Source organism: Pseudorasbora parva, chromosome 21, assembly GCF_024679245.1.
Source record: "Pseudorasbora parva isolate DD20220531a chromosome 21, ASM2467924v1, whole genome shotgun sequence".
NCBI lineage: Eukaryota > Metazoa > Chordata > Actinopteri > Cypriniformes > Gobionidae > Pseudorasbora > Pseudorasbora parva.
The window spans coordinates 27,853,318-27,876,795 of NC_090192.1; the positions used below are offsets into that span (position 1 = coordinate 27,853,318).

The window sequence follows — 23,478 nt, forward strand, 5'->3', positions numbered from 1 at the left end:
CAAAAATGAAAATTCTGTCATTAATTACTCACCCTCAAGTCCATGGCTGGACTGGTAATCTGGCATACCGGACATTTTCCTGGTGGGCCAACGCATTTTGGGGCGGATACAAGGTTATTTATATTTTTTTTGCCACAGACTGGCCCATTATGCAGGGACATCGGTCCATTGGTCTGTTTTCTGAATTGACAAGCCAAAGCTAGAGAGATCTCCCCTCCTCGATATGGACCATGTGTCCATATATATATTGGACACAGTCGATAGATAGGTAGGTAGAGAGATGGATAGATTAGGGGTGGCATGGTACAAAAACGAACTGATTGGTTTGCTTGTCTTGGTTCGGAGCGTGCGAGTCGCATGTGCAATGTAGCCTCGTGACTATATGTTACCTCAGACGACACCTTTTTGCGTGAAATAAGAGGTGTGTGTGGACATACAGTAAAATAAATAAAAGTTGCAGGTCACGTCATGAGTAGAAATGGCAGGTGGGAGAGATAAGGAAGGCTGGCCGGAGATGGAGGATGCACCAGCTTTGTATAAAATGCCTGCTTTACACACGCAAGCAGTGCATTGACAGGGCAGCAGAAGTGTGTATGGAGAGTGGGAGCCGTGCATGCCCGTTGTGCATTCACACTGCCAGCGTTTGTCTCGCTCTCGCTCGCTGAACCGCGGCTCGTGCATTAGAAGCACCTTTTCCGGTGTTCTCCTCTGACACCTGTCATTCTCGTGCTTTGATTTATGATGGGCAGCACATGTCTGCTGCAAATGTGACCGTGTTTCCCTCTGTCCCAACACACACATGCATATAACATGTTGTTTATAAGTGTACTTCACATGATAAATGTAACATTAAAGTTAAAATAAGCTTCTAGTTTTAATAATTTAAACAGGGATTTGAAGCTTGGGCAAACAGCTGCTCACACTGAATTAAAGCCACAGTGCATTGTTCTGATCAAGATTGACATGATTACATGAAAAATGTTACGCCAATGTGTTGGACAGCATAAGCAGGAGACAGCCAGTTAGGAAAAAACTTCTACATGATATTTATTTTTTTAATATTGTATCCTAAATTGTGGTTATAAAAAACAACTGTAAAGAACAGTATAGAACCGAAAACCTTGATACGAACCGAACTGTGGGTTTTGTGAACCGTGCCCCACCCCTAATATTATATATATGTATGTATATATATATGGCAGTCTATGAATATGGAGGAGGGGAGATCTCTCTCGCTTTGGCTTGTCAATTCAGAAGACAAACCAGTGGGCCGCTGTCCCTGCATATTGCACTAAAAAAAAAAGGTTTTATATACACACACACTCGTATGTGTATCTTTCTATCTATCTATCTATCTATCTATCTATCTATCTATCTATCTATCTATCTATCTATCTATCTATCTATCTATCTATCTATCTATCTATCTATCTATCTATCTATATATATATATATATATTATACACACACACATTTTAGCACATGGGACACTGCAATAAGTGTCAACTGCAATAATATCCAATAATATCCCACAACCACTTTGTACGTGTTTTAGGTTTAATGGCAGGGTTTGAGGTAGGTCATTTGTACGAATTCATATCACTTTGGGAACTCGTCAAATACATAAGATTTTGCAAAAATCATACAAGTGAGGACACACAAATTCGTATCCGCACAGTGCTGACGACGCTAACGAATGTGCGCTGCGTTTCTGCTGCACTATGAACTGATGAACGTCACTTTTACTCCGAATTTTGTTATACATTTGTGATACAATCATCTGATATGGCAACATTACAAGTTCTGTGGTGAATCAGCTGAAAACAGTCATGAGCATGGAAATATATGAAAAGGTAAAATGCAAAACAGCAATACACAAAACTAAAAACTTGTCACTTTGGCACAACCACAATTTAGCTTGCAGCTACTAACAGTTGAGAAATATGGTGTTTTGGCTGAAATCTATTTATTAAATTTTTTGCTATTATTACTTACATTAAATATTTCGGATTATAAATCACTTTTATAGAAGCTGTTTTTGTAAGTTAAATGAAACTGGCCTACAGTTAAACTCAGTTAAAATGTCATTAGGGTAATTAAAGGATAATTCAACAAAACTGCTTTAAAGCCTGGATCCCATAAATTAAGGACAAAGCTGTTTTCTCTTAAATGTTTTATGAACTTTTTTAATGGATTTAATGAAATTGAATAAAATTTAGTTTCAACAGGAACCTTCTGAAAGATAGATATCAGTGTCTTACATAAATTAGATGTTCACTCTTGAAAAATATTATTGTTTTTAAAGGGGTAATTCAACCCAAAATGTGATAATTTACTCACCCTAATGTCATTCCAAACCTGAATGAATTTCTTTGTGTGTAACAAAAGAAAATCTTTTGAGTCTGTTCTTTTGTGTTTCAAGGAAGAGAGAAAGTCATACAAGTTTGGAACAACATAAGAGTGAGTAAATGATGACAGCATATAAAAGAAAATTAACTTTACTGCATCCTAGCTCAAAATCAGTGCTTTACTGTCAAGTGCATTTATATGTGACAAAAGTGCAATATTAAGTTTATCTGCATTTGCAGTAAATTCAATAATATCCATCATTATTTTGTCCCTGTCCTATAGTTGTATTTATTTACTCTAACTTAAGGCCCTAATGCCAGCAAAAACATTCACGGGGGAACTCATGGGCCGGACGGGCTGAGTTTGAAAGGGCCGCAGTCCTGCCCTGCTAATGTCTGTCCAAACCCGTAAGACCTTCGTGCATCTTCGGAACACAAATTAAGATATTTTTGTTCTCCTATCCTCCATAGGCAGCAACGTCATTGCAACTTTCAAGGCCAAGAAAGGTAGGAAAGACATCGTTAAAATAGTCCATGTGACTACAATGATTCAACCTTAATGTTATGAAGCGACAAGAATTCTTTGTGCGCATAAAACGAACAAAAATGTATTCTTTAATTTCTTTTCTTCCATGTCATTTCCATACACTATAGTAAACACAGTCCAAATTGCTTCTGGGTTCTGCATCAGGTCTCTGGCTCATTATTGGCCAACGGCATTCATGTGAGCACCACAACGCATGCGTGTGATGCTGCGACAAGAGCTGGCCAATATCAAACCAGTGTTCTGATGTATAACCTGGAAGCGCTGGACTCTGGTATTTTGGACACTGGTTATTTTTTTAGGGGTGACCCCGAATAGTAGAAGATTCGATGCATCGATATGCGGACCCGGATTCAACCAGCGATCTCACAGTCGAATCTTTGCGGGTGTTATCATCGCGCCACGTCTTTAAAATTTGAACACGTTATTGAGTGTACACACACCGGCGGCGGCATTCGCCACCTGTCCACGGCGACTCAGGAAGTTGTTTAAATTCTGCTGTGCCAGAGCTCCATTTCAAGGTTTTATATTAAATTTATATTATATTTCCCTCAAATCGTCAATGTACAAACTGATTTCACCCTGTGCTACAAGATACACCCATCACGCAGCTCTTCTGTCAGAAGTTGATTCAAAATTGAGCTTGCACGTATATAATGTAGGCTATGTGCATGTCCGGTGTGTGACCCCCTTTAGGCACAATTGGCTTAAGAACATGCATGTAAGCACACTCAAAGTGTTCCTTTCCTCTCTAGGCAGCTATTCTTTTTAGGTTAATTTATCAAAATGTTATGAGAAAACGTTTTACGAATGTTTATCCTCCACATTACCTTTTATTTAAACCTAAATAAGAAAGCCATTGTCAATTGTCTGTCAGTTGGCAGGCAGTTTTGGTCGTTTTATTAAAATCCGTTGCTGTGTGCAGTGTGTAAAGGAAAATAAAAATAGTTTTAGCCTCCTGCTGACTGGTGTCGTGCCCCTCCCAATCCTTTCACACACAAACACAGATGATTCCACTATCAGTCGACCATAGAAAGAGTCGACAATTCTGATTAGAATGTGTAAATCCTTAGTCGGGGACACTCCTATTATTGTTGATTGTTTTTTGCACACACAAAGTATTCTCGTCGCTTCATGAAATTAAAGTTGAACTCCGTAGTCACATGGACTATTTTAACAATGTTTTTACCTTTCTGGGGCCTTGAAAGTTGCAGTGACAATGATGACGGGTTTCATCAAAAATATCTTAATTTGTGTTCAGAAGATGAATGAAGGTCATATGGGTTTGGAACGACACAAGGGTGAGTAATTAACGACAGAATTTTCATTTTTGGGTGAATTAACCCTTTAAGGTACTTATTCTACACCAGACAGAGTAAATAATCTATATGGATCAATCATTGTACCCAGGAGCAGAAACAAGCCACCAAAAACGGTCAAAAACACATCTGTGGTAAATCAAAAACAGGCAGTGTGATAGCAGGGACTGAAATAGTGGTCCTTACAAGATATTGAGCCCTAGTGTGGTGGACAGTCTCTGCAAGCAGATGGCCAGACTCCCTCACAAACACACACCCATGACTGAAATATTCTCTCATGCCACAAATACACAGAGCATCCATTCATGTACACGTGCACTCAACAAACCCCCTTCCCCCCAACCCTCTCTCTCTCACAGAAAACATTTTCCATGATGGCCACAACTGGACTTGCTCACCATTCAGATTAAAATCACAGAGGCAGTCATTTCCGAGAAGCAGAAATGCATATCAGTTCCACTTTAACTTTCTCTCCTTCTCTGACAGTTTTTGAGGAAATCTTGAGGCGAGCGTGTGAAGCACGACTAATGGAAAACTTCACAGGATTCACTCGTTCACTTAAAGAAATGCTTTCAGTTGTCAGGCACATGAGAGAGGACAGTAGGGCAGGGTGTGTGGATGCAGAAAGGGAAAAGCCTGTGGAAAAATCCATTTACACAGCAGTTTTTTGGGCTCCTGTTTGTTGACACTGCTTTAAGTCTGTGGTTTGTTAGGGTAAAGGCATGTATTTAGCCCTTGGCTGTGTGATATTTCTTATCCCCAGAGACTTGCTATGCTACATGCCACCTCAGCAAGGTGCACAGCTCAGGGCTTTGCAGTAATTAACAGCAACATACACAGGCAAGCACAAGCAAACACACGTGTGTGCACAAACCACACAGACGGCATCGCCCATACAGATGCTGCCCTGTGCCTTTACAATACATTTCTTTTGCTCTGTTTCCATGGAAACACAAGAATATTAGGCTTCTATGAGGAACAGAGAGCATCGTGTGTTTGTATACAATAATGCCGGTCAAGAATGAGAGGAATGCTTGTGGGTGTTTTTTTTACATCATCAAGATGAATAAATGCATTTTAAAAAATACAAATATTCCATGTAACTTCTCAAATAAAATGGGATCATAAAATATTAATATTAATTAAATAAATGCATAAATAAAATAATTATTTAATGAAAGAATATTAAAAATAAAGAAAATCATAAATAATAAAATACGTGTATATATGTATGTGTGTATACAGTATATACACTTACCTAAAGGATTATTAGGAACACCTGCTCTTTTCTCATTAATGCAATTATCTAATCAACCAATCACATGGCAGTTGATTCAGTGTATTTAGGGGTGTGGTCCTGGTCAAGACAATCTCCTGAACTGCAAACTGAATTTCAGAATGGGAAAGCAATTTTGAGCGTGGCATGGATGTTGGTGCCAGACAGGCCGGTCTTAGTATTTCACAATCTGCTCAGTTATTGGGATTTTCACGCACAACCATTTCTAGGGTTTACAAAGAAAGGTGTGAAAATGGAAAAACATCCAGGATGCAGCAGTCCTGTGGGTGAAAATGCCTTTTTGATGCTAGAGATCAGAGGAGAATAGGCCGACTGATTCAAGCTGATAGAAGAGCAACTTTGACTGAAATAACCACTTGTTACAACCGAGGTATGCAGCAAAGCATTTGTGAAGCCACAACGCGGATGGGCTACAACCGCAGAAGACCCCACCGGGTACCACTCATCTCCACTACAAATAGGAAAAAGAGGCTACAATTGGCATAAGCTCACCAAAATTGGACAGTTGAAGACTGGAAAAATGTTGCCTGGTCTGATGAGTCTCAATTTCTGTTGAGACATCCAGATGGTCAGAATATGGTGCAAATAGAATGAGAGCATGGATCCATCATGTTGTGTTACCACTCTGCAGGCTGGTGGTGGTGGGGTAAGTGTAATGGTGTGGGAGATTGACCCTTGTGGGTTTTCTTGGCAGTGGCACACTTTAGGCCCCTTAGTGCCCATTGGGCATCGTTTAAATGCCACGGCCTACCTGAGCATTGTTTCTGACCATGTCCATCCCTTTATGACCACCATGTACCCATCCTCTGATGGCTACTTCCAGCAGGATAATGCACCATGTCACAAAGCTTGGATCATTTCAAATTGGTTTCTTGAACATGACAATGAGTTCCCTGTACTAAAATGGCCCCCACAGTCACCAGATCTCAACCCAATAGAGCATCTTTGGGATGTGGTGGAACGGGAACTTCATGCCCTGGATGTGCATCCCACAAATCTCCATCAACTGCAAGATGCTATCCTATCAATATGGGCCAACATTTCTAAAGAATGCTTTCAGCACCTTGTTGAATCAATGTCACGTAGAATTAAGGCAGTTCTGAAGGTGAAAGGGGGTCAAACACAGTATTAGTATGGTGATCCTAATAATCCCTTAGGTGAGTTTGTATATATATTTATGTATATATAAACAAATGTGTGTGTGTGTGTATCGAACTATAGGATTTTTCCAAATAATTTTATATCAAATACTTCTGTGCACATGTTAAACGAGGGAGGCAAAAATAATGTTAAAGAAATATTCAAAATATACATTTCCTTACCCATAAACTCAATTCCCAGCTCATCTGCTGCTTCAGGGAGAGATAACAAAAAAGAGACAAGTGGTTAGAAAGATAGAAAGATGTTATCGTACAGATTTCCACAAACAAAGACATATTAAATCACCCAGATAATAACTGTGAATAAAAAGCAAGCAAGTTTTGTAAACTAAAACTGTTCATTGTTCAGAAATAGAAAAGATTCTGTAACGGCATCATTTCAGCAACGAAAATAGCTTTTTCTTGATTACCCAAGATATGAACAGCCACAATATTGAAGAGGGTGAAGTAGTTTATAATATAAAGCACATAACGGCCTGTTAGTTGCATGTAGAATAGATGCGCTTCCCTAGAGAAGCCGTTTTTTGTCAGGGATGGGCTTTAGAAATGCCTGCCTCTGTGTCAACTGTAATGCCCAGGAGGTGCTTATAATTGTCTTTTCTAGTTGAAAAATGTTATTAATTCATCCAAAGGCTTCGAACCAATATGCCTCTTCTTTAAGGGAGTCTTCTCCAGCAAAGCACAACCAAATCGCTTTTCTAAATACAGTCAGTCTCTCTCTCTCTCTGTCTCTGTCTCTCTCTCTCTCTCTCTCTCTCTCTATCCCACTGAAGCCTCAGAACTGCTGGTCCTGATAAAGAGAAGAACACTCATGCTCTTTTCATTTAAATGGTCCCCTTTTTCATGCCACTGTAATATAATCTCATTTAAATTAAAATGAAACCCTCACACTTAATTGCTTTTCTGACAGAGGTGGTCTAAGGTTTTTAAATAGACTGCGGCTTGCCCGAGAAAGATTATTTTAGTGGACATACTTAGAGGGGAAAACAGAAATCAAACACAGTGGCAGAAAACCTTCTGTCAAATGATGAATCGCCACAGAGCAGCCTCAATTTTTCAACGCCACATGTTTTTGCATATATTCATGCTGCAATTTAAACATGATCTGTGGGGAAATGAGTTGAAATGCTTTTTTCCTCCTTCTGAAAGAGGTGGTGCTGCAGTTCTTAATGAGAATGCAAGCAATGGTACTTATAGCCTAAACAATTCCTGCTTATGATTTAAATTCATGGCGAATAAGGACAGAACCCTTGTTTACTGGCTGCCGTATAACAGTGCGGGCACAATGAAGTATGTGGAATCGCTTAAAGGTTGTTTTAAATGCTAATGTAAGCAGAATTGTTGGTAATACTCCTACCCGAGATTTTTGCACAGTGTCTCTCCTCTGGGCCTATTGAATTCGCTGTGTGTTGTGGGATCGGGTGAGATTTTTAAAAAACACAACACAGCTCTGTGAGACAAAAGGCCTAGGCGATGATCCAGCGGTTCTGTCGTATCCTTACTGCCAGCATTGCTTGGCCCATTCATGCTGCGGCTGCCTCTGATTGCCCACAATAACTGCCACATTCATCCTGTCATAATCGCTGTGCTGTCATGAGCCACACACACAAAGTCATTAAGCACGGATATGCATGCATTCCTCGAATCCTGGCAGCAAGCTCCTGATGTACTGCTCCCATAAACCACAGGCTCCCATCCGTCGTCCCGTCACCCTTGGGAGACATTTACGCCGTCGAAGAGGAATGGCACCCAGCGCATTGAATCAACGTCAGTCGCTCAGAAACTGAGTGGAGGAACTACAAAAATGAATCAAATCCTTAATCCTTCCGTTAGTTGGAGCAATAGACGAAAGCTCCTTTGTGCAGCTTACTTACATAGCCTAATGCTCAAGAGATAAATACCTAAATGAGAGGGACCGCTGTCCCCTGAGCAAGCCAGTCGTGAAATCCGTCTCCCTTGAGTCATCCGGCTGAACCCCAGTTTTTTTTTCCATAGCTCTGAAAATGGCTTCACTAACCAAACTCCTTGTTCATAAGGGGGATAGTCATCATTTACTCACCAAAATAGTTTTTTGTCTAATACATTCTGACTCATTTACACTGTTAAAGAGTTGAATTCTCACACTAAACATGGCCTAAATAAAAAAATAAACGAGTTGGATGCATGACGGAGTATTTGTGCCAAATACACTCCTGCAGAATTTGACCATGTTTCGAAAGGGTTTTTTCCCCCAAGTATGACATCATAAAGGGCAGAATTCCTTGTATGGACATTTCTCCCAGATGAGCGTGTGTGCATATCAACCAGAGTGAAAGCAAGAGCACGTCCATCAACGAGCTTCATTTGGCAGCGGTCATTTAGTTTTTAGACCACAAAAGTTTTGGTTGTGAGGTAAAGATAACCTTGTTCAGCTTTCCATAAAACCCAGCGTTAAGGAAACAGCGGATGCAGTTTGTTTTTCCGGAGCAGCAACGGTTGCTCTGCAGGTGTGTTTGTTCGTTCCCGGTCATGAGTCTGAACCTCAGGCGGTGAGTGAAACTGCATCAAAAGTCTGTGTTTTGTTGACAATCAAGCGTAAGGGCATATCATGTAAACAACATGAATGCTTAGTGAATTGAAAGTTATCATAATGCAATGATGTATTGTGTGTGTGTGTGTGTGTGTGTGTGTGTGTGTGTGTGTGTGTGTGTGTGTGTGTGTGTGTGTTTGTTACTCTTTAGCTTCGTCCAGCTACAGCGTATCTTTCTTTTATAAATATGATAAAACTAAAGACTCTTCGGGCATATGAAGGATGCAATACTATATACACTCTCAGAAAAAAAGGTACATTGCTGTCCCTGGGGCGGTCCCCTAAGGTACAAAAGTGAAAAGGTACATCTTTGTACCTTACTCACCCCTAAATGGTACATATTACCTTAAAGGTACATATTAGTATCTTTTCAGTTTTGTACCTTAGAGTACCGCCAGTGACAGCAATGTACCTTTTTTCTGACAGTGTAGGTACTCAATATCAGCATTGCAGAAACTGTGTGTGTTATGTACCCTTTAACTTAACTTTAGGTCTGTTTTTTTCTGCTTTAAAAGACTTGGAATATAGACCTTAATCAGGGTAATGGTATATTTAATTTGGAGAGGAATGAAAACAAGGCTGTGAGGGTAATGCCAATTGTTCAGGTGAATAACTTATAAAAGTAAGTTACCTGGTTGTGGTTCATTGAAATAAAAACTATGAGTTAATACAATGAAGTAGATTGGTTTAATAAATAGAAACTCAAAATATCATGTTATCTAAATCACTTTAATTATCTAAGTTGATTTCACAAAACATAAAAAAAAAAAAAGTTGTGATGATAAATCATGTATAAAAAAATAAATATATATATATATATATATATATATATATATATATATATATATATATATATATATATATATATATATATATATATATATATATATATATATATATATATATTTACAGTGTACCTTAATTAATGGCTTTATAAATGAATGGAAGTCTCTCTCTCAAAGGCTTGTTTTCCTCCATGTAAAATTCAATATGGCATCTTCCCTGACTAAACTCTAGTGCATATTTTTTTTGGACCACTCTTATGATTTTTTTTTATAGCTAGAAAACATCAGTACCTAAAAAAGCATTACATTTTTCCCCCTCCTTTTGTGTTCCGTGGAAGAAGGAAAGTTTTACAGCTTTAGAAAAAAATATATAAAATTGTTTCAATTTTGGGTGAACTACTCCTCTAACACCATCGTTCATACAGGGCAGGCAAAATAGTTGAAAGAAAGTCAACAGCATTCCTCATATTAAGCAGTGGGGTTTCTGCAGTCGCTGACCCGCAATGTTTTCCTTTGCTAGGGATCTGGAGGGAGGTAGGGGCCAAGCAGAAGCAAGGCTCTTTACACATCTCTTATGTGGTAGTCGATATGGAGACAAAAAAGAAAGTCGACGGATGATTTGTGCTAGTGTGTTGAGCAGAGATAGATTGTGAAAAAGCTCAGGGGACAAAAGACTAGGTGGCAGATAAAGCCAAGCCGCCCCTAGGGGGTGATTTGTGGCTCATTTGGTGGGTTAAGTGAATAAAGATGCACTGGACCAAACGCATCAGGCTCAAACCAGGAACGGGGAAAAACAAACACTGGCCTCTACAGGGTGGAATAAAGATACATTGAAAGCATAATGGGCTATGAAAAAAATAGTAAAGGCTGTAATTTGACATAAGATATTGAGCACTGTGCTTGCTCCTCATGCTCCAAAGCCTGTTGTGTTTGTTTTCATGGCAGGAATGGACTGTAATTCAAGCACATAATCTGAATTAACTGGATAATCTCTATCAATGTCGGATAGGTGGAAGCAAAAAAAACAAAACAAAAAAAACTATGCTGAAAGCTCACACATTAGATTTGCAACAGCACTGGCCTAAAATTTCTTCAATGGTAAATGGTGTCAACTGGAGGGTGGAGGAGGCAATACCAGCAGGATTGTGTAGGTGTATCCATGAAGGAGATGATGGCACTGCTAAAGATGAGGGCTCCGTCTCAGGGCTTGATGGATAGCGGGGATACGAATGCTCTCATTGAGAAAATCAGATAGGAAAGAGAAGTATCAGGGACACGAAGTGAATCCTGGCTCCCATTACCAGCCACTCAGTAGGGTCAGCAACTCAAAGTGCACTAAATGGGAGTTTAGGTTGCCGTATCACTCGCTGTAAAAGATCACCCCCCAGCTCCCAAAGCTAGACAATTCATACAACGCAAGGCAATCTAAGAAACAGCCTCATTGCATGTTCATCTTGCGCCGGACAGCTCTTTTCTCTGCTTTCTCCTTCCAAGGTTTGTAGACTTCCTTTCATATCGGTATAATAGCTCTCAGAAAGTTGAGTCATGGGAAGAAGGGTTTATGAGTCAAGGCTTTGTGATGTTTCACAAATCTTTTCAATACCAGCCAGTACGAAAGCAAACATCTCCCTTTGACAGCTTTTTCAGTGACTATGAACTTCCCTTTGGCTACTTGTACTCTACTGTCCTTTTTTAACCTGTGATACACTCTTCCAGCTCATCTAGCACAGAAATGGCTAATGATTTTAGCATCGATCTAAAATTAGCAAAGCAATTACTTTCTTTCAGGGACTTTCCTAATGACAGGGGAAATGTACTCTTCATGAAAAATGGTCACTTGATCACATTTCATTGCCACTCTGAGCCATGTTAGATTCCGAAACAAATTAAACGGGTTACGCACTACACTTTGTCAAACACAAAAAACCCCCTGCTCTTGCAGAGCTAGAGATCAGCTTAGAGAAAATAGCATATGCAAATGTTTCTGTGAAAATTTTCATGAGAGTGTGGCATTGTAGGGTGATGGCAATTTCAGCACTCAGAGAGAGAGAGAGGTATAATTAACTACTTAAGCAATACAGAGTTCTGAGAAATCGGTGGAGACCTCTCAGCCCTGGAGGCTAAGAGACTCACCTGATGCTAGAGAAACTGAAACTTCTAAAACTAAAGACAAGGAAGCAAGTAAACAAGTAAATGATGTTCTTTCATCTTTGGTTTTCTGTATCGGGAAGGATTTTGTCGCCAAAGGGCTTTGTGTTATTCATTGCTAGTAGGAATGGAAATAACTCAATAACCTTGTGTTTATCCAAACCAAATTCATTTTTCCTGTATCTCTGTATAAAACACACAAAATAAAAAGATTCCCTCATTTTATCCCTCAGAGAAAACATACAGTGACAAAAGTACATACTTGGGTCAGATAAGATGGAGTCTGTCTTCGGCACAAACTGGTCACAACGAAGTCCACGGTAACCCTCTTTACACCTGCAAAAATGAAGAAGAATGTTCAATATTTTAATACAGAAACATAAATTACTTGTGTGTGTAATACACTTAATTTTTTTTAATCAATATTAGGGGCTGACTTTACCCATAGCCACCTCAATATCATCAAAAGAGTTTTGCAATACAGTAGGAGCACAATAAGTACATTGTTGTACAGCCACCTGATATAAAGTGGGGACCGTAATCTTATAAGAAAAAAAGTTGAAACACCAGAATGAACACACGGGCATACATACATGTTCATGTTTTATGGGGACTTTCCATTGACATAATGATTTTATACTGTACAAACTGTATATTCTGTCACCTAACCCTACCCATTACAGAAAACATTTTTAATTTTTATTAGCTGTTCCTTATGGGGACTTTTTACACTTATAACACGCATGAATATACAATATATACTGTCAAATTCTGGACGGTAGTGTATATTTCAAGGATCGTTTATATTTTTTAAGTGCATCCGGAAAGTATTCACAGTGCTTCCCCCTTTCCACATTTTGGTATGTAAAGCCTTATTCCACAATGGATTACATTAATTAATTTCCTCAAAATTCTACATTGGGAAAAACAAAAATAAATCACGCCTTCAATTGAACATTTTCTAGTGACTGATCACAAATTTTTCAGTTGCCCGAATTGAATTTCTGTGATTTGATGCAATTTAATTCACAGAAATTCAGTTTGGCCAACTGAAAAATTTAGATGTGATCAGTCACTAGAACAATTTTCAATTGGAGACCTGAATTTTTTTACAGTGTAAAAACAAAACTCCATAATGCCATAATGACAACATGAAAGAAGTTTGTTTGTTTGCAAATGTATTAAAAATAAAAGAACAGAAAAAAAAGAAAAAAAATCACATGTAAATAAATATTCACAGCCTGTGCTCAATACTTTGTTGAAGCACTAATTACAGCCTCAAGTCATTTTGAACATGATACTACAAGATTTTTTGGGGGCAGTTTCTTCCATTCGGGAATATCGGTGCACAGCCATTTTCAGATCTCCAGAGATGTTCGGTCAGGTTAAAGTCTGGGTTCTGGCTGGGCCACTCAAGGACATTCATAGTTGTCACTCCTTTGTTAACCTCAACCCCAGTCTGAGGTCTAAAGCGCTCTGGAGCAGGTTTTCCTCAAGGATTTAACTGTACATTGCTGCATTCATCTTTACCTCGATCCTGACTAGTCTCCCAGTTCCTGCTGCTGAAAAACATCCCCACAGCAGGATGCTGCCACCACCACGTTTCACTGTAGGGATTGTATTGGCCGGACGATGAGCGATACCTGGTTTCCTCCAGACATGATGCTTGCCATTCAGGCCAAAAAGTTCAATCTTTATTTCATCAGACCAGAGAATTTTGTTTATCATGGTCTAAGAGTCCTTCAGGTGCCTTTTAGCAAATTACAGGCGGGCTATCATGTGCCTTTTACAGATGAGTGGCTTCTGCCTGAACTCTCTATCATACAGGCTTGATTGGTGGAGTGCTGCAGAGATGGTTGTTCTTCTGGAAGGATCTCCTCTCTCCACAGAGAAACACTGGAGCTCTGTCAGAGTGACCATTGGGTTCTTAGTCACCTCCCTAACTAAGGCCCTTCTCCCCTGATCGTTCAGTTTGGCCGGGTAGCCAGCTCTAGGAAGAGTCCTGGTGGTTCCAAACTTCTTCCATTTATGGATGATGGAGGCCATTGTGCTCATTGGGACCTTCAATGCTGTAGAAATTTTTCTGTAAAATTCTCCAGGTCTGTGCCTTGATACAATAATGTTTAGGAGGTCTACAACAATTCCTTGGTTTGTACTCTGACATGCACTGTTAACTCTGGGACCTTATATAGACAGGTGTGTCAACTGAATTTACCACAGGTGGATTCCAGTCAAGTTGTAGAAAGATCAAGGATGATCAGTGGTGATGAAACAGGATGCACTTGAGCTCAATTTTTAGCGTCATGGCAAAGGTTGTTAATGCTTATGAAGATTTGATTTATTTTTTATTTTTATACATTTGCAAATATTTCAAACTAATTTATTTCACATTGTCATTATGGGCTATTGTTTGTAGAATTGTTTGAGAAAAAAAAATTATTTAATCAATTTTGGAATAAGGTGGTAACATAACAAAATGTGGGAAAGTGAAGCACTGTGAATACTTTCCAGATGCACAGTGTTAGGGTTAAGTTGTGTTGGTTTGGGTGCTTTTGGTTTTTCTTTTTGTTTCAGGTCTTGTGATTGGTGTGGGAATTGAGTGCACCTATTGCTCGTCACGGACCTCATTTAAACACGGAGCAAGAGGTTGTCAGGGTTGATGCGCAATGCTTGTTTGTGAGTGCTTTGCCACTACCGCTCTCTAAGTTCTCGGTTGTGTTGTGTTTTACATCCATTCACTGGCACTGTTAATACTTAATTTGTTGCATCCATACACATGCAAATCCTACTTTTTGATTTTTATTTTGGTTAATAAATATTATGCTTGGATTTATTCCATCGTGTCGTCTCCCTTAATGTTGCACCGTTGAGCTGGGTATATATGCCATCTTTTAGTCAACCTTTCATTTTTAATCACCCTCTGTTTCTGCAGCTCATTTGAAGACATAGTTTACCCGAACATGGAAAATCTGTCATCATTTACATGCACAAAAGAAGATATTTAGGAAAAATGAATCCACTGTTTTTGTCCGTGGACCCCATTCATTTAAATCGCATGTCGTCTTTTATGTAGTGAGTAAATGATGACACAAGTTTAATTTTGGGGTGAGCTATACCATTTAAATAGTCCTGAAGTGTGATAGATATATTATTTTAAGAGTACAAAAATTCAATGGAATCTCTCAACTAATATCAAGTCATAAAAAGCACATTAATCTAATTATACGAGAAGAATAAAAATGTTTTAAATAGTTCTAGATGGAGCATGACACTGCAGGGCACCATTGTCACAGCTTGATATGTCATGCCAACCCATTTGGAGTGCAGATCTTCGTCCAGATGTCCATCTCACAGAGAGATTGACTCAACCTTAGAAATCAGAATACCCAGAAATGTTATAAATTAGCCTCATGCAGAAAAGATGAGGAAGTAAAGGAGGGAGGGGTGATATGAAGAAGGAAAAAAAAGAAGAAAAATAGGGATAACAGGGCAGGTCTGTCCAGAGCTCAGTGGTGCCTGCACTTGCACAGATAACACAGTCTTGACATTTATGTCACATCCCCACTGAGCTATGAGACCGTATGGAAAAGACGAAGGCATTTGACTAGACTCTTACTGTGAGATCTATGTGAAACAGGGGACTTCTTCCAAAAGTAGCAATGTGCTCTGAATCTGTGTGTAGAAGAACCACAAAGAACACCAGCTGCCCTCTAGCAAAAGCATTTCCGACATCATCTCTCTCTCCATCTCTCTCGCCATTTCTTTGCATTTTTTAAAGTCTTAACCAAACAATTGTTGTTTTCCCATGTGTGAATACAAATACAACACACCTCCAATGCTGCAAACAGGCTCATTTTCCATTTTCCAGCAGCATCACACTTTTTATTCACACGCTTACCTGAAAATTGCCCAATTCTGAGATCTGCCTCTGTGATGACTTCTCTTTCCTCGTACAGCGCAAACATAACTTTGATGAGGAATACCATGATAATGACAGTTCACAAAAGGAAACAACAAGCATGCAGGCTGGGAAGCATTAAAAAACCCTTAACAGAATGATCTTTATGTTGTTTTATTTGGCTTTGTTTGCAGTGTGCGCCAGATCCGGTGCGACAGCTGCCTAGACTCAATCCTGTCTATGTGTCTGACTTGGGGAAGCATGACTGAGGTTCACTGAAAGAAACAGGAATGAGACTGAAAATTGCCAGCAAAGAGGGAAAAACATGTTTAGACTGTAATTACAGTCACGGAAGCAGGTGAGGAGCACGTTGTGTGGTCTCATCGCTTTCTGCCTTGCGCTCTGTTAGCTCACTGCCTGGTTAACACAGACTGGCAGAATGATGGCTGAGACTGTTGGCAGCCTATTTGTATGTTTTTCCCCTTCCTCCCCTTTTCTGGTAGACAATACAGTGGAGCTTTTAGGAGTATGCCGAGAAAACAAACCAACAAATGATTTCATGCATCGTTTACTAGATATTGGAGGAGAGGAAAATCAATGTGCGTGCATGTGTTTATGACATTCAAGGTGCCTACAGAGTAAACAACACTGTAAACTAGAGTTTCTGCATCTGCTTCATGGTTTTTCATTATCATTCAAGGACATGTTGCTTGGCATCAATGATCATGCCCCTGATGGTTAAATTACAGCTAGAGAGAAAAGGAGAGAAAGGATATATTTCCCCAGAAGGAGGCCAAGGCAATGAACAGGTCTTGCGTTTGACTACCGCCCAGTTTGTTAATTAAAGCTGAAGTGTGTAATTTTTCCGATGTTAAAACACGCCTGTCTCTGCTTAATTTGCAGAGATGACTAAAAGCAAACCATTAGTGGGATGATTTCCCAGAAAAGGGTAAACGTGGTGTCTCTAACACAGCATGACCATAGACTATAAAAAAAATATAGACGTAGTGTCCGTGACATCACCCAAAGGATTTCGATAAGCCATTCTGAAGCTTAAAGCAGGGGCGAGCTGGCCGTTGCCATCTTGCGAGCGATTCCTCGCGTATCAATCCCGGATAAAAGAAAAAGAAAAAAGGGCAAAAAGGCGGGATGTGGGCGGAGCTTAGGTGACGCGATTACTATAGACGGTGGATAAATGGCTATCCACCTGACACTAAAAGTAACCACGCCCTTAATTAGGCAAAACTTTAAGGCTTTATATAACATAAACGAATGAGTTATAAAAAAAAAAAAAAATCACCCCCCCTGACAGTTGTCATGAAGGTCAAAATTAGCCGTATAGGCCAAAACCACATTTTGTACCAGGCTGTAAACATGTTTTTTTCCGCTGTAAAGATGGGAATTTTAACATGGGGCTCCATGAGATTCTGCTCCTTTCTGGAGCCTGTCGATGAATTGCAGTTTACATTACTTCCGCATTGGCTTCAAGAGAGATTGCAGGAGGTTGCCGCTTGGGTATGAACCTATCAAAACGTGACTATTTATCTGAGAATTCTGACCTGCCTAGCATGGCAACAGCAAATCAGCCGGTGGTGTGAGTTCTTGGGCAGAGCACTCTAACTGGCCTGACCAGTGATCACCAGGAAACCTGTTTGAAAACAACCAGTTATCTTTTTCCCAATAGCATTTGGTGATTCTGGTTGAGCAGAAACTACACTTCAGCTTTCAAGGTGTGGACGCAAGTTGGAATAAACAGGAGAGCTTGTTTGTGCAGAAAAGCGTGTCTGTGAGTGGGTTGTGCGTGGTGGTATTCTTTTCCTCCCTGTCAAACAGCTCCAACATAACAGACTGAGCTCGTGTCTTGCATGTGGGTGCTACATATACTACCCACATTCACACACCCACATACTGTACAACACACACATTTACACAAAGATACTGTCAACCCTCCTCAAGATCCTGTGACAACTTTCCTCCATAAATAAGGCCCTATCTGGTCCTGACATCATTTACTATTATTGATGGATTTGGAGGCTGAGATAAGACCAGTATTGGAAACGATCTCTATTGAATTGCTCCTTACCCATCATCCCTGTCAAAAAAAGTGCTTTTTAAGAAATCTGCTTTTCTATTATCATACGACAAATACATAATATTCATATGTATCTGTCTGTGTTTGCAGATGGGGAGAGGAGAGTGAGCAATGCAACAGAATGATTTTATTTGTTGAATGACATTGACTGATGGCCACTTCCCCATTCAAGATGTTTGTTTGTGATGCAACCTCACTGATCAAATTCAGCACACAAACAAGGACTGGATCCCCACCAATTCAACAAGTGTTTCTTCAGTTCTGGGCATATAAATGTCCCAGGGCTTCACTTATATTTAAATGAACAGATTTCAACATGCATAAAAACGTTTTTTGAAGTATTTTTTCATTCTATAATTATTTAACTTAGTTACTCTTCAAATGCCATTAATGTATCATTTTATTATAATAATTATTTTTATAATACTTATATTTATTACTAGACTCAGAATTTTAATAGTAAATTATGACATATCTTTCATAAACAAATAAATTATGTAAAAAAATATTTTAAATATTATTCTAATATTTAAAAATAAAATATTACAACTCTTCCACAGCTGTGGGATCATTTCCACCACATGAAAAATATGCTCAATACATTTTTTTTTCTTTCTCAAAAGTTAGTGTACTTGAAATATAAGAAACATTTGTATATTATAATATTACATAGCTACATTATAAATGCATAAAACATTATTCACATATTAAATATTCTAATATTTAATTGTGCATAAATATATTATAATAAAAGTATTAAAATATATACTATTATATATAATATTTACTATTAATATTTTACTGTACGTCAATGCATATCAATACAATATATTGTAATATTTCCAATTATTTTACTAAAAAATTATATGAAAAAAAACAGAAAAAAACATGATTTTTATTTAAATCATTTTTACCCAACACCAGCTTGTTTTCTTTTTTTACCTAACAGACATAATTGGATACTAATAACCACAGGGCACATGCATCATCTTTGAAGCGCTCTATGAAATAAGACAAGTGTTCAACAGTATGATGAATAAATATTAACATCAAAATTGATACTTTAACCTGTTAACTTTTATTTTAATCTCTTTTAATTATCATCGCGCCGGCGCAGAACTCTGAATGGCGGCAGAATAATTTTTTTGCGCAAAAAACCCTAAATAACGACATATAGGTGATGGCCGATTTCAAAGCAAAGCTTCCTAAAGCTTCGGAGCTTAATGAATCAGTCTATCGATTCATGATTCGGATCGTGTGTCAAACTGCTGATATTCAAGTAACTTTGGCGATTCGAATACACTTATTCATAACTTATTCAAATAACTTTGTTTTGAAATCGGCACATCACCATACAAGTCGTTATTTAATGTTTTTTTTTTGCATACAAAACCTATTCTCGTTGCTTCATAACATTATTGTAGAGCCACTGTAGTGAGATGGACTTTTTGTAACAACATCTTTAGTGCCTTTATGGGTCTTGAGAAGACATTGGTGTCAATGGAGGCCTTTCTGAGCCATCGGATTTCAACAAAAATATCTTCATTTGTATTCCGAAGATGAACAGAGGTCTTACTGGTGTTGAACGACATGACGGTGAGTAATTAGTGACAGAATTTTAATTTTTGGGTGAACTAACCCTTTAAGTGCATGCTACTGTGACCAAAGTAACATTTTACAGAGTTAAATGTTGCAATGTGGTCCCAGTTTTTTTTAGTTCAGTTTTAATCATTTAACAGATTTGAACCAAAAATAAATCAAGTGCTACGAACAGGCTGTATTCGCCATGATGACTAGATTGCAAATACAAATACAAAAATATACATTATGTAAATAGACATGAATTAATTAATTAAAAGAAACTATGAGATATGCTGCACTGGTGTAAACAGGGGCGTGGGACTGGGGGGATAAAGGGTACTGAGTAACCAGGGCCCAAGGCAGGGAAGTCCGTTTTCTATACATACACATACATGGTACGGGGGCCCAGCAAGATGGTTTGTACCCAGGGCCCAAAATTTGGTGCTACGCCCCTGGGTGTAAACAACACCAGACCATTCTACCGCGACCGTTGACTGGCTTTGACTGGTCTTTACAGTCCCCGCCAGCAGCAGTAGCCAGCGTTACTTCAGCTGCTGCAAGAGTTGTGGCCTTTTTGCACCAGTTCACTTCAATCGTTTTCTCTGATCAGCTTTTATCATATTATAAAAAGATGAGGAGTAGGCCTAAATATTTTCCGAAATTCTTTTGAGGCGGTTTTAAATCCGATCACTCAAAAAAATCAATTCAGAAAGTGGTCTGGGACGCATTTCAGTCGAAATTTGATCTGGTTGTTTAAACCACATATATACACTTTACTGTGTATATATGTGGTTTAATATATAGACCACTCCTGGAATTGATAAAAATAAACATGTGAGAGTGTGTTATAGGATATCTATGACATAGTCAGATATGACGGTGCTACTGCAACCTTCATCACCACAAATGAGTAGCCCTCTTATCGCTAAAGCGTTAAGCTAACACGCAAAATGGTGCCAGTGAAACTGAAAGTATCCTAATTTATATTTATTTTGTGGAGAGGTGTAAGGTAAGTCAACCTGCATATTTTTATTTTGTTTATTAGTTTAGATTGTATAGCCTTTTTTCTTTCCGAGCTGCAGAGCCTGCCTCAGCTTGTCAAAAATGCCTTATTACTGTGGTGGTGGTGGTGATAATAAACGTTTAAACTAACATTGTGATATGCTTGAAGTGTTTATATCTATGTGCAAAACAAGGCAAATGTTGATTTGAGAGATTAAATTGATCAAACGTGGTTAACTAGCTGTCGGCCGCTGGCCACTTGGTTGTCACAAAAAAAAAAACTTTAATTTTACCAACAAAAACTGCCCCAAACATTTTTTTTCTAAATTAACTTAATAAAGAAACAAAAAAATATATAACTAATTTATAACTAAATATAACTAATTTATCTATTTTTATGGCTGCAACAGTCTGTAATAGGGAGGGAGAAAAAAACAACACAGGCTCCAGTCAGAATCGGGACATTGGAGTATTTACGTGTCATGTTATCATGAGTTCTATTCATTTTAAATATTGTGGTTATCGCCAATACTAGTTTGCAACACCCCTAAGCAAAACAGCAAAGAACAAATGTAACTTCTTTATAGGAGCCATACATTTGAGCTTTGTCAAACAAAGAGTTTTCTACCTTTTCACATGCTTTTTAAAACCACAAAAGCCTGACTTGAAAATAAACCTATTAAAATGGTAATCACGCATGAGTAGATAAGAACCCCTAAGCTTTTACTTGCGGAAGAGCAAATACTCAACCGGGAGTTCTCCTGACGAAGCCATTGTCATGGCAGAGCACTGGTTTTAGATAAGAGGAAGCACAGCACTGTCACAAAACAGTTTGTGTGGAGTCTATCCACCAGCGTGAGGATCAGCGACCTTCTAAAGGGCACATTGAAGGAGGGAGAGAAGTGAGTTAGAGACATCTTCACATATGACAGGGCTTCACAGCTCGGGAACTGACACAGGTGCTTCCGTGGAGCTCTGATAAAAAGGTGATCACAGTTGGGTAAATAAAGCAGGCCTCTGTTCCCGTTGCTCACACACCAATAAACTGTTCCTGTCTAAAGATCACACACAGGTGTCAATGGGAAATAAATGTTTTTTTTTTTTTTTGCCACCTTATTCTGCGATTTGTTTTTAGGTCAGTAACGATGGATTGTTCCGGTAGGTGTCGGTGTGATCTGGTGTGAAGGTGCACTTCAAAACGTGCGCACAGACGCTGAGACCTGAACCGACTGTGCATGTCTCTTTACAATGAAAGCATGAATATCTAATTTTTCATCAGATATGGCGAGATAATCCAATGAAGCTGTGAGAGCGGCAGTCTGTCTCAGAGGTGTTTAAAAGCTTATCCTCCTTAATATCATTTACATGGCCCTTCTGCAGTCAGGGCAATAAGTGTAATTCCGTTAAATTGCGATATTGTCTTTCCCATCATTCTTCAGTCTCTCGGTCTTTATATATAGACTCTGGTTAATCCTTTTCTTTTTAATCAAGCAGCTTTGATGTATTCATCATACCATTTTATTTAATTTGCTATTCCCCTGCAGGGGAGAATAGAGGTGGACACTGATGGAATCAACGTGCCGATGAGACGTGCATAGGTTCTGCATCTCTGTGGTAACATTCACCATGGTAACTTGGCTTGTTTGTAGGATTAGTGCCCACCGGACTTAATGCAACCACGGAAACGCATGTGAAAATAAGAGAAATGGGCATTGTTTGCATTGAGATTTGTGAATGTTGCTAGGCATCTCTAAAGTCTTTTAACACATTTCATTGGGAAAATCATTCCATGGAATTATTGCATCCTGACCAAATTGGGGACCTCTGTCCATCATGGCCTCCTAATCATCCCCCTATCCTGATTGGCTTAATCACTTGGTCTCCTCTCCACCAATAAGCTGGTGTGTGGCGGGCATTCTGGCGCAATATGGCTGGACCAATTTTTTATTTTTAAAAAACAAAGAAATAGAACATTGACTAAATCTAATTCTACTTGGGAAATAATCATTTTGGTACTATTTGCAAATAATATCGATATTAATTTGCATCAAATATATCGTTATTCTCGAGTATATAAATACATAGATCCACTGATGACATTTAAAATCCTTTGTGGTCTGGTGGTAGAATTTTTGTAATCCATGTCAAAGGTTACAGGTTCTAATCCACCCTCATATCGTTTTTTCCTTCATTAAAATCAAAGATGTTAAATGATTGTATAAAGAGCATGGACACGTTTGTGTGCATTTTGTTTTGTGATTTCCCCGGAAAGAATAGTCCCCCCACAATGACGTTGAGCGACAGATTGACGTGCTTGTCTGCGTAAAGACTGCGCACGAGCCAAAAGAGAACGTAAACTTTGATTTGGCTGGCCATCTCAATCATTTTCAATGTAACTTTTAAACCTTTTTGTCATCCTAACATACAGAGCGCTGTGCAATGGAGTGCAGGAGAGCAGTGCAAGAATTTCAAATATTGTCCCCCTCAACGTCTATGGTGTTTACGGCCCTGCTTCTATATGTGAAGTGCTTTGAGTAACCCGAAAAGCGCTATCTAAATGTAACGAATTATAATTAAAGATTTTATGTGCATCTCACAAAAAAATCAATTCATTTGATTGACAACTCATTACAGGTTAGCTTGCTCCTGAATGCACTTATTTCCATGGGAACAGAGTGAAATTTCTATTAATTCAATCGTGTTATTAAAGCTGTTGTTATCGGAGAACTCTAATC

The 23,478-nt window shown here is 38.8% G+C and overlaps 1 protein-coding gene across 2 annotated transcripts in view; it reads right to left on the reverse strand.

The window, feature by feature from the left end:
• Positions 1-23,478, reverse strand: part of nrg3b (neuregulin 3b) — a 205,857-nt gene that overhangs the window by 14,163 nt on the left and 168,216 nt on the right. The window contains exons 3-4 of one of the 2 annotated variants that reach the window (XM_067429424.1): positions 12,433-12,506; positions 6,831-6,860 (exon numbers count right to left, since the gene is read on the reverse strand). In XM_067429424.1, coding sequence (XP_067285525.1) covers positions 6,831-6,860; positions 12,433-12,506 — 104 coding nt within the window. The remainder of the gene's footprint in view (positions 1-6,830; positions 6,861-12,432; positions 12,507-23,478) is intronic. The other variant, XM_067429425.1, reaches the window with a different exon arrangement.